Here is a 15060-nt window from a genome sequence, read left to right as displayed (position 1 = left end):
ATGCTCGTTGAAAAGTGACATTCTGCTCCCTGGCAGCGTCCCCGAAGAGCCATGTGGAAGTCAGCCCGGCTGCAGAGCTACTCATGCGGGAAGGTGCCTCCCTCCTTCCTAATCCTCCTCGAGTGGGGAATCATAAAGGCACTTCAAGTTCATTAAATACTCCTCACTTTATTCTGCATTATTTAGACGTGTTAGGGATAAATGACACTGAAATGCATGTATTAAGTGTGCATCCTCAAACGTCAGCAGATTTTAGTCCAATAGAGAACCTTTTGGATTTTGTGGAATGAGTGGTTGATATGGTTGCAGTAGGTCTGTTGCACAAGTCTTTTATAGACTCTTGTTCATAATTTCTTTGGTTGAGGCATTGCTTTTCTGGGCAATTATTCCTTCTATTTTTGGATGCTGTGCAGCCCTTTCTTCTTCACTTTAGGTTAGTTGTTGTGATGCGTAACCAGGCAGCAAGGCATTGTTTTTACAACAGGAAACAGTGGATTAGCATCTCAAAACTTCAAATAATAACTAAGTCGGGGATTTAAAAAATGAGTGGCAACAGCAAATGAGGTGGATTTGCAATCCTTGCCAAAACCTGATGTTCTCGGACATGTTAATGTGAAATGTAGCCTCTGTTGCCTGGATATTGAGCTGTTAGCATACAGCAGTCTTCAGTCAGAGGCCTCTTCTGATTCACTGCAAGACTGACTGCTACTGAAGATCCTTCATGCCCAAAGTATCACCATCCACAAAGAGTTTTGAAGATACTTGACTGATCTGAGATACGACAACATTTATTTTCCCGTTGGGATACATAAAGTATTTCTGAGTTGAACTGATTTGAATTTAATTTATTTGGATTGACAATTTTGCAGCAGTGGCGTAATGCTCTCATGTCAATAATTATCTCATGATGAAGGTTGGTTGATGTTGAACGCAAATGCAGAAAGGGGAGAGCGACAAAAAATAGCACAGGGGGCGAGAGAGAGTACACAAGAAACTAGGAAATGGATCTAACACTAGAGATTAACTGGAGCTAATAAACATGGATAAACTCGGTAATATAACTAGAAACAGTAAGAAGGACTGAACTAAAGTAAAACGTAAGCAAGACCGATCTTCTGTCTTTTTCTTTTCTAATCAAAGAAAGAGACCAAGGAACTCAGAATAATAAAAACTCAAAAATAACTCAAAACAACCAAGAACATAACAAATTTAGGTGATTCTAAAGGTTAGCTACGGTGAAGCCCACAACCAGTGAAGTCTGCCTATCTAATAAAGTGCCGAATGTGCGTATTTCAATCTGCAGAGATTCCACTGTTAGTGGGAATGAATCTGAGAAACATTGTCATGCAACATAGCATTGACTTTCATTTTTGAATCTTATCCTATTCTTATCTAAAGACATTAAAACATTAAAAGGTATGCAGCTTTCAGAGAACCACGTTGCAGCCAGCATTCATGCCAAAAGTGATTGCATTATAACAACTCGCAGTACCTTGCAAAAGTATATTGTAAAGATGAACGAAATATTCACATATAAGCATCCTGTGCTTTTTTTTGTCTTTTACTTTATATTAGGAAAAACTTTCAAAAATCATGTATCATTTTCCCTCCAGTTCACAATTTAAACATTAGTTGGAGCTAAATCTGAAATCTCTCTTATATTTTCTAAAACGCTAGCTTGTGCCTCGTTTTTGCTAGATTTCAGTCAGTCATCAGCCAGCCTAAAACAAACCCTTCAAAGTAGGACACAACACAGCGTGTTTCCAACTCCCTGATACTGCAGTTGCTGATTTTCCGTTTCATCAGCAGACTCCTGATGTCCAGAAGCAGCCGTGGTCACATCACTTCTTCTGAATTTCTTACTTCCTCCCTCCCTCCCTCCCTCCCTCACTCACTCACTCAGACTTTCTCTCTCTCCAGGGTTCTGGATTTGGCACAAGTTGAATGAAAGTGCTTGGAGGTCAACTGCATCCACCTTATGACATTTGCAGCAGGCCGTCGGAGGCCATGAAGAGCTGCTCTCATTCATCAAAGACTTCATCGGTGCTGGTGCCGACCCCAAAATCCACGATCTTCTGCCTGCAACAGGAAGGAGTTTTACATCATGGGTTTTTGTCTTTGCTTTTCTTTATTTAAAAACCTCGTGCTTTTGCATCAAACGATAAATGATCATCTTGTGCAGTTGCATATTTATTACATACATATTTATTCTTACATATCTACATATTTATTCTGTACTTAAATGTTTCAGATATTCCAACTAATTTCGATATCAGACAAAGATAGCCTAAGAAAACACAAAATCATCCCTGATTCTTTTGGATAAAAGCCGGAAGCAAAAACTCTGTTTTTGCTTTTTGAGCTCATATGAATTCAGCGGTTCACCTCAGAGCCTTGTGCAGCAGTGCATGCCTGTCTCGCAGTCTGAGTGCATGAGATATACAATAAGCAATTTAATTAATCTGCATAACATTAGTCCCAGGATGCTGCATTCTCACATAATGTTAGTGTGCCCTAAAACTTTTTTATTGTGTGCGGAGATGATCACATAAACAGTTAAATATGAAAGTAGAAACAAACTTACACTTTGTTTGAAGTCTGGTTCTGAGGTTCTCTAACTACACTCCTCCACTTCAGCCTATCTATATCTCCAAATCAACAAACGCTGATACCACAGAGGTTCAACCTCATCTTTTTTTTTTTTTTTTATCTCAGCTACTTCTTAATCAATTCTTAGCCCCCCTACTCTCTGTCTCTCTTGGACTGAAGCTCAGCTTCAGTTCAATCTCAGTGCAGAGGACCCTCTTTGTGTTTGTCAAGAGCAAATTGACAGCAGATCTTGTCCCCTGAGCTGTTCTCTTTGCGGCAAAGAAAAGGTGGATGAGTTACTCTCGCTGTAGGTTGGCAGGGTTGGGCAGTGCAGACTTGACCTCGGTAGGAAAGTGAGGTCCAGCTGGAAGTCTTTCACCATGGAGGCCTGGACAGATACACCTTTAGATTCTTAGAAAGCATTCGGCATTTGTCTAAAGTGTGAAACAGGAGTCATGGGTACTGCACATTGAATATTTGACATTTTTGGAAAATAACTCAAATCTTCTCAGGATTGGATGAAGAGTGTCTGCGAGCGTCAGAGATTCAAATGATAGTGGACTAGTGCATCATTACGCTTTACTTTTAACTGTTCCAGAATAGTCCAGGTTAATATGTTTTCTTCCGGTTTTTAGCTCTGTTCATCTTCCCACCATTTCTGACCTGATTTATGCTGCCACCACCATGTTGAACCAGAGGTCAGTGTTGTCCAAACCGCTTGTCAAGTGGACCAAAAATCCTCAATTGAAAGTATTTGTGAGTCCAAAAAAAAAATCACAAAACTAACTAAAATTACAAGAAAATATTATATGAACTGTTTTTTTTTGTTTGTTTTTTTTATCTGATTTGTTAAGATAAAGGGATTCAATTTGCAATTTTTTTTTAGGTCTCGACTAAAAAGAAAAAGTTAATTCTCAACAATAAGAACAGGATTGGGGGTCACTTTTTGTGTCAAATTTGTTATTCATAGCCAAGTTTAAGACATTATCTAAAAGTAAATTTAGGTGCCTCAAGAACGCTTTTGAGTAAAAGTCTTTGGGTAGATTTGCTCTTGCTTACTATGAAATTCAAGAAATTGCAAAGAGAGTGGCCAGAATCACACAACGCATGAGACAAAAATGACCTGAGGGTTATGACACTGAAAATGCTGTATTTGAAGTGATTAAACATGAACAATATCAAGAGCGACTGGCGTATATTAAAGGCAGCAAAGGCGATTCACCGGGGCGCTTTAATAAGAAACAAGCTCGAAAAGCCGAGTCTCCCAGTGACTTCTGTTCAGCACAATCGAAAGCTTTATTGATCGCCCTCGGTGCTAATAAGATTGGACGTAGCACTCCTAATGCCACCAGTATTCCTTTCCCACTAAATCAAGAGATAAAATTGGCATATGCATCCATCTTGTCCCCACCTCTTACCGCCTATATGTGTCAGGCGGCAAACAAAGAGAGGCGGGCGAGTGGAAAAAGCAGCTCTGGGGAGTAGAACAGATACACCTAAAGGACTTATAGGGCTCCAGCTGATGCTTGTATGCGGGGGTTCCTTACAAAAGAAGGAGAGAGATGAGGTTTGTGATGGGCAGGCCATCACATCTACAGGGGGGGACAAAGGAGCAGGGTGACGAGCAGCCAGTGGACAGAAGGTCCATTTCCACTCATACAAAAGAACCGGGGAGATGAAGCAGATTAGTAGCTCTTTATTCCCTTTGTGAAGGCTCTAAATGATAAGATTTAGCCTCTTTTTTTTCGCATCCTTTCCTCTTGTGTGTGTGTGTGTGTGTGTGTGTATTAGAGCGGGTAAATTCACACAAGACATCACAAGCTCTCTTATTTCTTTTCCCTTATCCACTCCACACATCAGGGTATGCTTTGCCTTCACCCCTTCTTTCATACGCTAACTTTTTCTGAGAAATAATTTATTCCTCCAGAGAAAGCACAGCTACAACAGCTGGTGTTTGAGTCACTTTCCTTTCTTTTTGCTAACCCCCAAATTTACAGTTTGAATGGCGAGGAGCTCGGCTTAAAGCCTCTCATCTCTGCAGGATGATGCATTTCTGTGCGATCCCTGAGCTGGAAATTACCCCTTTACGTGAAAGACAAACCCTGTCGCTGCTGGACAATATCATCAGCCAGTCAGTCGGGGGCTTTTATTTGGCTGTCAGATGATGCGCTGATGTTAATAACATCTCATGTGTTATGGTGTGACTTCTAGAGGCAGTTCCTCCTCCAATTTGCATGAACGGATGTGAAGATTTAGTGAAAAGCTTGTACTCACAGGTCTCATCTGTGTCACTGTTTTCAAACCTTTGCATCTAGTGCCATCTACTGTTCGCCTCCCAGCACTACAGGGGATAAATGGTGTTAAAGTGGACGTCGGAAAACTCAGAGGTTCAAAACCAATTTCTTTTTCACATGTAAGCCACTTCTGATGTCGTCTCTGGTTCAGAAGTAATTTAGCGCAAGGACACTGTTACCGTTGTGGCTTATAACCTGAATATGTTTGTGTGTGATGATGGCTTTTGAAGTTCTGACTCCAGCTGTAGTCCATGTCATCTAAATAAACGTTTTTCCTTCCACTCAACTTTTCAGTAATATACTTGAATACTGTATTCTGCCGACTTCTTTAACACTTTCCTTTTGTGGCTAACCCTCAGTTTGAATCTGATTTACTTTAATCTGAAGTTTAAATCTCACTTTTTTACGGAAATTTCATAAGTTTAGTCTTGAAGAAATTATTTTTTTAATCTTTATTATTTTTAAGATCTTTTTTTAAAAAAAAAAAAAACAACATAGAAAACCTACCATTTTAACACAATAAGCAGAAACAACTTCTGATTCTATAGATCTGCTTATTAATGTGCTACTGTTAAAGCAGATCAACAAGTGAGAAGCGAGGCGTGCTAATTGTAATTGAGCAACTTTATTAATAGAAAACAAACTATTTGTTGAATAAATAGTGCAGGGCTGTGACAAAGTATTCCCTTCACTTTTCCCATAAGGGTTTTGGTTTCTGTGGTGTTGTTGTTGTTGTTGTCATGTCACATTTAACTGTTTCAGATAATCAAAAAATGCAACACAAGTAAAGACAAAAAGCATTCAAAAAAAAACATATCCATCTATCCAGTTGAACCGGTTTGTTATTGCACAGTTTAGGGGGTTTGAGGTCTATCATTTGGTTGAGAAGCTGGTTCCACTTTGGATAAGTCAGCAGTCTGTGAAATGATGGATGTATACATGGCCCTATCCAGAGGTAGGTAACTACTTACATTTATAACTTTTTGAAAGCGAAGCTAGTTTTAGGAGTGTTTTTACTGCAGTATCTTTGCACACTTGAGTAACTTCTGTATCCTGAAGTTGCTGAACTAACAATCACTGAAAGAAGAACAAACGTTTCAACCAAAAATGCATCAGACACATAACTTTTATATAAAGTGACAAGAGCCATTTCCTGTCTGCTAAGCCTGTGGTCTCATTTAGGAATCAAGAAGATACAATTAATTCCACATACTGTTTGTTCTTCTTGAATTTGTTATTTTGTACTTATGTTATTTATTTGTATTGACCTTCATTTGAGTTTTTAAAATAGCAGAATTTGCAGATTATTTTTTGTCTGTCTGATGAAATCATGTTAGAATATTAAATCAGATCACTCAGTACATCAAAAGCCTTTTTACTTTTTTACTCTTACATCTTTGACAGCTAGTTTTTTTTTTATTTATTTATTTGAATAATAATATGCTAAATTAGTGGTACTTTTGGGTACTTTATCCACCTCTGGGCTTATCTTTTAATCTTAAATGTTGTGTTTTCATTCGCTTAAAGCAGAAAATTATCATAATTAACAGAAGTAAAGGTTTGAAAACATATTCAGTGTAATGAATCTATATAATGTGTTTGATTTAGTGGGTTAATTTACTGAAATAAATAAATCTTTTAATAATATTCAAATTTTTCAAAAGGGTCGTTTTAGTTTTCGTCCACTGGGGGGCGCTGTAGCTGCCGTGCAGTCTGACGTCGTTGCGTAAACGTCAGTTGCGGAGTCATGGAGAGCTGTTGTTCAACACCTGACGCTACAAGGACGAAATGTGTTGGAGCTTCTATCCACTCGGCTGAGAGCAACAATGACAGAAACACCGCGTAGAAGAAGCTGAAGCTTCAGTTTGATACGGCTGTTTAGTTTTAAAACCGGGTGTTAGCGACAACAAACCGGTTAGCTTCCCTCCGGACGGCTAATCTCTGTTGGCGATAAGTGCGGTATCTACTCTATATTATCTGAATTGGACGAGCAAGGTAAGGTTCATACATCAACAACAGCGAAACTAGACGTCTAATGTATCTGCAGAGCTGTAAATGCACGGTTGCTACTCATTTTTCTCAGTATACCGCAGTTTAAATGTGAACTGTTTCCATATTTTTATGCACGTTATCATAGAAGCGGCTCTCGTGAAGAAATGCTGCGCACTTTACTCTGTGTCTTTTTGTTTCGAAAGAAAAAGGAAACTTATATAATATAACATTTCCCTCCACGCAGCATGCTACAAATGTCAGCATTTATTTCTGTAAATTTTATGGCAAAACCCAAACATTATGTATTAGAATTTGAATGCAGCATGACAGGGATTTAAAAATAAACATAAGTGGGTTAAAACACTGGAGCTGCATTGGATCTTCATCTTGCTTGTGTTCCACTTTTTAATTGAACGACTGAAATAATCAACTACCTGTCTCCTATTGTTTTTCTCTTACATCTTTGCTCCACGGCTGCAGTCATGGTGTACATCCAGAGCTACTGTGAGGGAAACATCTCCATCTCCCACACCTGGGTGGATTTAGGTATCTCCCCCTGCTTCCACTTCACCCTCATCTCCACCATCCTGCTCTCCATCTGCTTCTTCCTCGGCACCGTCCACTGCATCTGCTACCAGAAGTATGGCACCCGCATGGAGCCCAAATTCATCCCTCGCTCCCACCTCTATGGCCTCCAGCTGGTCCTCACCATTCTCCTCTTGCTCCAATTCCTGGCTGGGCTGGTGTGGCGAGCGGCCGACGGCGGAGAGCTCCCGGGTTACGTGGTGCTGTACGGCTCCTTCTCGATGCTGGGATGGTCCTGGGCGTTGGGCGTGCTCTGGGTGGAGAGACGTAGGGTCCCCCTGATGGACCGGACGAGGGGTCACAGCACCGCCCTGCTGGTGTTCTGGGCCTTTGCTTTCTCTGCTGAGAACCTGGCCTTCGTCTCCTGGTACAGTTCACAGTGGTGGTGGGCGCTGGAGACCAGTCAGCAAGAGGTGAGGCAAAACCTAGAAGAAAAGACTTTATTTATTTATTACTTTTTTGCATGTCCACAACCTGAAATCTTGTGTAATATCCATTTGTCACACTTAATCTGGTCATTATGATAAATCTCCTTTCATTGTCAGTCTAAAAGGCCAAAGGTTGGATATGTATTTGCTTTGTGCGCCACTCCTTTTCAAGGTACAAAACCTGCTAAACATGCAAAGCATTAAAAACAAACGGCACATGACGAAAGATGTTTCTCTTTTCTGCTGAGTCACATGACGAAAGATGTTTCTCTTTTCTGCTGAGTCATGCCTTCAGATTCTCATCTCTACTCTTATCAACTGCCTTTTTCCCCCCTTTTTTTAAAGAAAAAAGGGAACTATGACTCAGCTCCTGCCATGCTGAGTCAGAGTTAGTCAGCTCATAATCAAAGCTGCTTCTCTAATTTGTTGCCTGCTTATCTGTCTACTGTGTAAACACTTGTTTTTATTGAATCTCCTTAGAATTAAAAAAGAGCTGCAGCTAATTGATTATTATTGTAGTAATTGATTATTCTATTGATTATTCCGATGATTAATCAAATAAATGATCAAATTTTTCATTTAACCTCTTAAGCTTATTTTAGACAATATTAGAAACACATTTAAACATTAAAATAAACATATAATTCAGTTAATTTTTTAAATAAGAGGGGGAAACATTTACTTACTTGAATTGCAATAACGATATTCCTTTTCTTTATTTATTTACATTCAGTCATATTGAATTACTATTACTATTATTAATATTTAACACCTAAGATCGGGGTAGCTTGTCATTTCCCCTGGGGGATCAGTAAGATATATTCTTTTTTTATTCTATTCTATTCCTTCATGTTCTGATTGGAACATATTAACAGACAAAGAAGGTTATTTTGTTTTAATCTTTTTAAATGTAGTTTTTAATTACCGCTCTGAGGATGATGTTCTTTCAGCCAATGGCCTATTTTGAGTCTGTATACTCCAGTTAACGATTAATTGTTTACTAATTTAGATTATTTCAACAATCAGCTAATCACGATTAATTCCGTTAATCCTTTCAGCCCTAATGTGAAGCTCATTCAGATGATAAGGAAACATCTACATCATCCATGTAGTTTAAGATGCTGTTGAATCTTTCAGGTGGAGTTTGCTCTCTGGGTGATCCGCTACGTCTGCACCGGGCTGCTCTTCTTCGTTGGTCTGAAAGCCCCCGGTTTGCCCCGAAAACCCTACATTCTCCTTATAAATGAAGACGAGCGGGACGTGGAAAACAGCACACAGGTAGGAGAGTATGAGCAGCAAAACAAAAATTGATATTCAACCTTTTTAAGAAAAAGAAAAGAAAAAAAATCTGCATTTCTGTTCCATCCCCCTGAGTCCACAGCAGTCTTTTTAGGGTAGGGATGGACACTTTTTCTACTATTATTTTTGCAAAACGTGCCCAAGTTCTATGTGTCAGAACTTTTGCATGGCCCTGTATGTCATGTTTTGTTTTTTTTTCTGATTTTTAGAGCCTGTTAGGAAGACCAGAGGAGAACCAGTCAACCTGGCAAGGGTTCAGGAAGAAGGTCCGTCTGCTGGTTCCCTACTTGTGGCCCCGAGGCAACATTGTCCTCCAGCTGCTGGTCCTCTTCTGCTTGGGCCTGCTGGGAGTGGAGAGAGCTATTAATGTCTTTGTACCCATCTACTATAAAAATATCGGTGAGTGAAGCCACGTGTTTTAGGTGTGTGAGATTTGAGCTGGATGAACATGTTTCTTTGTGACCCTTTTTCACAGTTAATGGGTTAACTGATGGCAGCAGCTGGCACACTGTGGCGTCCACAGTGGGTGTGTATGTTGGACTCAAGTTCCTGCAGGGTGGGGGAGCAGGTGAGTGCTACCTCTACATTTGTAAATGTTTAAAATCTCAGAGATTTCCTGATTCTGTTATGCATTTTTCTGTATCCTGCCCGTCCTTTTCTTCAGGTGCCTCCGGGTTCGTCAGCAACCTGCGCTCGTTCCTCTGGATCCGGGTGCAGCAGTTCACCAATCGGGTGGTGCAGGTCCGCCTGTTCGCCCACCTGCACTCGCTCTCGCTGCGCTGGCATCTGGGCCGCAAAACCGGCGATGTGCTGAGGAGCATCGACCGCGGCACGTCGTCAATCAACAGCCTGCTCAGGTCTGTGTTTGTTCACGCCGTGAAATAAACCAAAACCAACCAAAAAAAACCCAACTAAAATAAATCTTTTTGTTTTTTTCACAGCTACATTGTGTTTAGCATCTTTCCAACCATCGCTGATATTGTGATTTCCATCATCTACTTCGTCACTAACTTTAACGCCTGGTTCGGCCTGATCGTCTTCATTTGCATGACCTTATACCTCAGTAAGTGCTGCATGTTGAAGCGTAACCATGACAATGAAATGTGGCTACAGAGTCTGAAATTAAACTACTATGAAAAAGCATTTGCCCCTTGAATTTAATAACTGCTCCTGCCAGTTTTAGCTCACTCTTCATAGCAGAATTGTTTTAATTCAGCCACATTGGAATTTAATTTTTATATCAGAGCATGTTGTGTTGCTTTTTGAGATCTTTTTGCCAGACAGATTCTATTTAATTTGTTTTTTGTTGGGTTTTTTTGTATGTTTACTCAGATTATGTTTGATTAAAAATCTGGTTTGACGATCTGAAATCTTTATAGTGAGGCAGAAAAGCATAAACTTGAAATCCGCATGGGGAACAAATACTTTTTTACAGCTCTGCATCTCCAAAACAATCTTAAAGAATGCTTAGGACGACTATAATTATTTATGTCTTGTAGCTCTGACCATCATCATCACTGAGTGGAGAACCAAGTACAGACGGGACATGAATCTGCAGGACAACGCTGCCAAGTCCAAAGCCGTGGACTCATTGTTGAACTTTGAAACGGTATAATCAAATGAATGCAGATTATGTTATGATTAGGATACGAAACAAAATGAAACAAATATTTGTATGCCTTAAAATCCCCTGAGTCAAGTTTGTTCTCCTTTTGTCTTCTTAATAGGTAAAATACTACAATGCAGAGAACTACGAGGTCGGCCGGTTTGAAGACGCCATCTTGAAGTATCAGGTATGTCTGAGGTAGTGGCTGCTTTTTCAAAGCAGTGTGATGAAAATAGTTTCTTTGAAAAGTTTTGTTTTTCTTTGACGGGAGTCAAAATAGTTTTGTTCAGTCCTGTCGGACGGAATGTTTTTCTTCTGTCAAGATCGCTATCAATGCTAATCTTCACAGCCTGTGCATGCAAACTTTAGTGTTTTATTGGGATTTTATGTGATGGACACAAAGTCGGGTTTATTTATGGGTAAATGGAAAATAATCCAGGATTTTTGTACATTTTTTACAGACCTAATTCTGAAAAGTTTGCGGTCCATTTTGATTTAGCTACCCAGTGTTGTCACAAGTCGTTTTATTGTCTGCATATTTTGTGAGTTACCTGAAGCAGCTTTAATTGTCTAGGAAATGAGAGAGGGCAGATTCTCTATTGGATGAAGTCTAGACGGTGACATTTATTTTCTGCTTTGTGTTTATTAATCACAATAAAACACAATAAAGGTTTCGGTTGTAATGGGACCAAAGGGTTTTGGTTTAATAGTTACACTAGAAACAAAAGCTTGGTATTTGAAACTGGGATTCAATAGAATGATTATGCGTTCTCATAACATCGACTATATTAATCATGTCATATCTGCTCCTGTTTTAGGCTTCAGAGTGGAAGACTCAGGCGTCCCTTGCCTTACTCAATCAAACCCAGAACATCATCATCGGATCTGGACTGCTGGCCGGCTCTTTACTCTGTGCCTATTTTGTTACAGAGGGGAAATTTCAGGTGCTAAATCGGTTTATTCTCGCCATGTTCTGATGTATTTCTCTTCTTACTGTGACAATGGCAGCCTTCTGATTCTAGGTGGGAGATTTTGTTCTCTTCGGTACATACATCATCCAGCTTTACACCCCTCTCAACTGGTTTGGAACCTACTACAGGTAAAAATGAGGCTCTACTGGGCTTAGATATGTCCTTCTGAAACTGTTGTAAAATACTTTTTTGCCATTTTTTCCTGCAGAATGATCCAAAATTCCTTCATCGACATGGAAAGCATGTTCAAGCTGTTTGAGGAAGAAGAGGAGGTATGTTTGAAACTGCAGAGCATTTGGATCGGTGGTGTAGCGTTTCTTCTAAATGTTCTGCATGTTTTCTGCAGGTGAAAGACGAAGTTAATGCTGGAAGTTTGCAGTTCAAACTGGGAAGAGTGGAGTTTGACAGTGTCCACTTCAGCTACACCAATGGGTTTGTTCACATTTGCTTTCATTTTAGTGTAAAGTTGAGTACAAAGTCTAAAAATACTAAAGGATTTTGATCATTTTTGCAGAAAGGAAATTCTCAGGAATGTGTCCTTCACTGTTCTTCCAGGACAGACTGTTGCACTGGTACGGTGAATTTCAATAGGGAATTTCTCATTATTAATATATTTCATGTGCTCTCTTATGATTTCTTGTTTTTGCTCTCCTTTTAAGGTTGGACCATCAGGATCTGGGAAAAGTACCATCATTCGCCTGCTTTTCCGCTTTTATAATGTTCAGGGAGGCTGCATTCGCATAGATGGCCAGGATATCTCAAAAGTAAGAGTCTAGAATGACACCAGAATTCTTCAAAATGTTTTCCTACTTTTAAGGGCAAATATAATAAATTTCACAGCTTTTCATCTCAGCTTTTGCATGAATAAAATGTAAATTTACTCATGCAAAATTCATATATTTGCACGAGTAAAACTCAAAAAATATGCAGAAAGTTTGAGCGAGGATCACTGCCGAAAGCCGACCAAAGTTACGTATGTAAGGCAAAACCTGGGCATTAAAATATTCCACAATGTCAAATCTTGACATAAGTGTGAGCAAACCCACCAGCTTGAATTTGAATTCATTTGAATTTGTGGCCTGACACAGAGTCTGTGCTTTAATTTAACTGTAGTTTATGACTACACACTTCAGTTGTCATTGCCTTCTGTTTCCTCAGGTGAAGCAAACATCTCTCCGGGCGCACATCGGTGTGGTTCCTCAGGATACGGTGCTTTTCAATGACACAATCAGGGAAAACATTCGCTACGGTCGCATCACTGCATCCGACCGCGAGGTGGAGGAGGCAGCCATAGCTGCAGACATACATGATAAAATCATGACTTTCCCTGAAGGTAACCCGTTGAGCTGGCAGGTTACAATTCCTCCCCTTATTTCCTTCTTTGCTTTATGAGTAATTTGAAAAAATATTATTTTTTTTCTACTTGTTTTCACCATGTTGTGGTATTTGCAGGCTATGACACGCAAGTGGGTGAGAGAGGTCTGAAGCTGAGTGGAGGTGAGAAGCAGAGGGTTGCTATTGCCAGAACAATCCTGAAGGCACCTCAGATCATCCTGCTGGATGAGGTATCAGAGCAAGGTTATACTAAAATCACCTTGAATAAAATACCAGAAGAAGTCTGTAGTTTTATAACCGAGTTTCTCTTTAGGCAACATCGGCTCTGGACACGCAGACAGAGCGCAACATCCAGGCCTCTCTGGCCAAAGTCTGCACCAATCGCACAACCGTCGTCGTAGCGCACAGGTAAGAGGAAAACGCAGAAATCAGAGTCTGACTCGTGTATGTTTCATGTCTGGATACAGATAGGGAAACAAAAAAGTATTGCCCTGGCTTTATTTGTCTCAAAGTTCCATTCATCCACCCATTTTTCAAACAATCAAATTTTATTTTTGGCACTAATGCACTCCCTTGCTTTAAACAAAATATACAGGTTGTCCACCATCATTGGAGCGGATCAGATCCTGGTGATCAGTGAGGGTCGGATCGCTGAACGAGGAGGGTAGGTTTCTCCCCTGATCCTGTCGCCAATGTGGAGCAACTTTCCCTGAATCGGGATTAAATGTCAACCCTTTCTCGTTCCAAGGCATGACGAGTTGCTGTCCAAAGGAGGTCTATATGCAGACATGTGGCTGAAGCAACAGCAGGCCCACGACTCAGATTCCTCCTCAGATACCGAAGCAAAAGATCGCAAGTCTGAGAAACTACAGCCACCGTCCACCTCTTCAGCCCATCAAGGACATTGAATGTATTTATTGCTTGAGACAACAAAGTGTGTTTTTGTACTCTACTTGTCAGAGTTGATGCTTTATTTAAAAGTTATACTGAGAACACTGAATGACGTGGTGATGTTATTTATTTTAGGAAATGTCCATGCAATGTCAGGTCAGGTAGAAAAGGGAAGGTGCCTTTAAAGAACTGAGGATATGACACTACTATCAAATGTATAGAAATACACACTCATGTTAAAGCTCTACATGAGCTCTACCGTAAGCTCATGTAGAGCGTACATGAGCTTACGGTACGCCCTATCAACATGGCATGTCGATAGGGCATGGAAAGGGAATAAATTAAAGAACCATTCACCTTAATCAAGAAATGAATAACTCAGTGCGACTGTTATGAATGAGAATGGGGTGAACTACACGCTGTCAGGAATTTTCTTTTATTTGTCTGCATATACAATGTTAAGGTAAAACTTTTTAAGTGTACAATTCAATCAGTTTAGCATAGTGGGATATAATAATTGCTTTATTCTCATAATGGTTTACAGAAAAAGTCATGCATGACTACTGCTGTACCAACCGTTTCACACCGTCAGAATACACACCAACACAACTATTAGTTCTCAGTATGTGAAATGTAAACATACACTTTGTGCTGATCTGTGTTATTTTAACTCTTCTTTTTTTTTCTCCAATTTCTGACTTGTGGATATGAAAATGTATACTTGGTTCTGTGGAAATTATAGAAGCGTTTGCCTTGGTATTATATACAATAAAAATATTTTTCACAATCTCTGGGCTCTAAATGAAAAACATAAATTTCCATTAGATTTTAATGAGAATGTATTACCTTAAATAATTACTGAAGGATAAGGATTTTAAGCTTTAAGAAAAAAAATGTGATGCGCTTCGAAGTTTGTTGTGGGTGTTGGCCGTTGAAATAAAAAATAGTTTCTGAATATCTCTTCATATAATAAACTCAAATTTGTAAAAACCTAACTTTAATATTAAAATACATAAGCACAGAGGTCAGAAAGTATTTTGGTAAAAGCAGGTCATGCCTATTTAAATTAT

General features: G+C 39.6%; 1 protein-coding gene across 1 annotated transcript; it reads left to right on the top strand.

The window, feature by feature from the left end:
* Window positions 1-6607: 6607 nt before the first annotated feature.
* Window positions 6608-14779, top strand: abcb6 (ATP binding cassette subfamily B member 6 (Langereis blood group)). The gene is made up of 20 exons (XM_023329481.1): window positions 6608-6878; window positions 7356-7873; window positions 9026-9166; window positions 9397-9586; window positions 9663-9755; window positions 9852-10044; window positions 10129-10250; window positions 10687-10796; window positions 10915-10980; window positions 11612-11737; window positions 11816-11892; window positions 11973-12036; window positions 12111-12196; window positions 12279-12336; window positions 12424-12528; window positions 12923-13097; window positions 13217-13329; window positions 13413-13507; window positions 13695-13763; window positions 13848-14779. The coding sequence occupies exons 2-20, from the start codon at window positions 7358-7360 to the stop codon at window positions 14005-14007; spliced, it is 2559 nt and encodes an 852-aa protein (XP_023185249.1). The 5' UTR covers window positions 6608-6878; window positions 7356-7357; the 3' UTR covers window positions 14008-14779.
* The last annotated feature ends 281 nt before the right edge of the window (window positions 14780-15060 follow it).

This window comes from Xiphophorus maculatus, chromosome 24 (genome assembly GCF_002775205.1).
Source record: "Xiphophorus maculatus strain JP 163 A chromosome 24, X_maculatus-5.0-male, whole genome shotgun sequence".
In the NCBI taxonomy this organism is placed as follows: Eukaryota; Metazoa; Chordata; class Actinopteri; order Cyprinodontiformes; family Poeciliidae; genus Xiphophorus; species Xiphophorus maculatus.
Note: the sequence above shows the minus strand (reverse complement) of the source record. Positions and strands in the feature narration are given on the sequence as shown.

Bases quoted from the DNA above. Each gene is read 5' to 3' on its own strand.
- abcb6 (XM_023329481.1), top strand. From the start codon at position 7,358: ATGGTGTACATCCAGAGCTACTGTGAGGGAAACATCTCCATCTCCCAC. The intron at 11,738-11,815 runs GTGCTAAATCGG...TTCTGATTCTAG, and splicing joins TTACAGAGGGGAAATTTCAG to GTGGGAGATTTTGTTCTCTT. The intron at 13,764-13,847 runs GTAGGTTTCTCC...TCTCGTTCCAAG, and splicing joins CGGATCGCTGAACGAGGAGG to GCATGACGAGTTGCTGTCCA.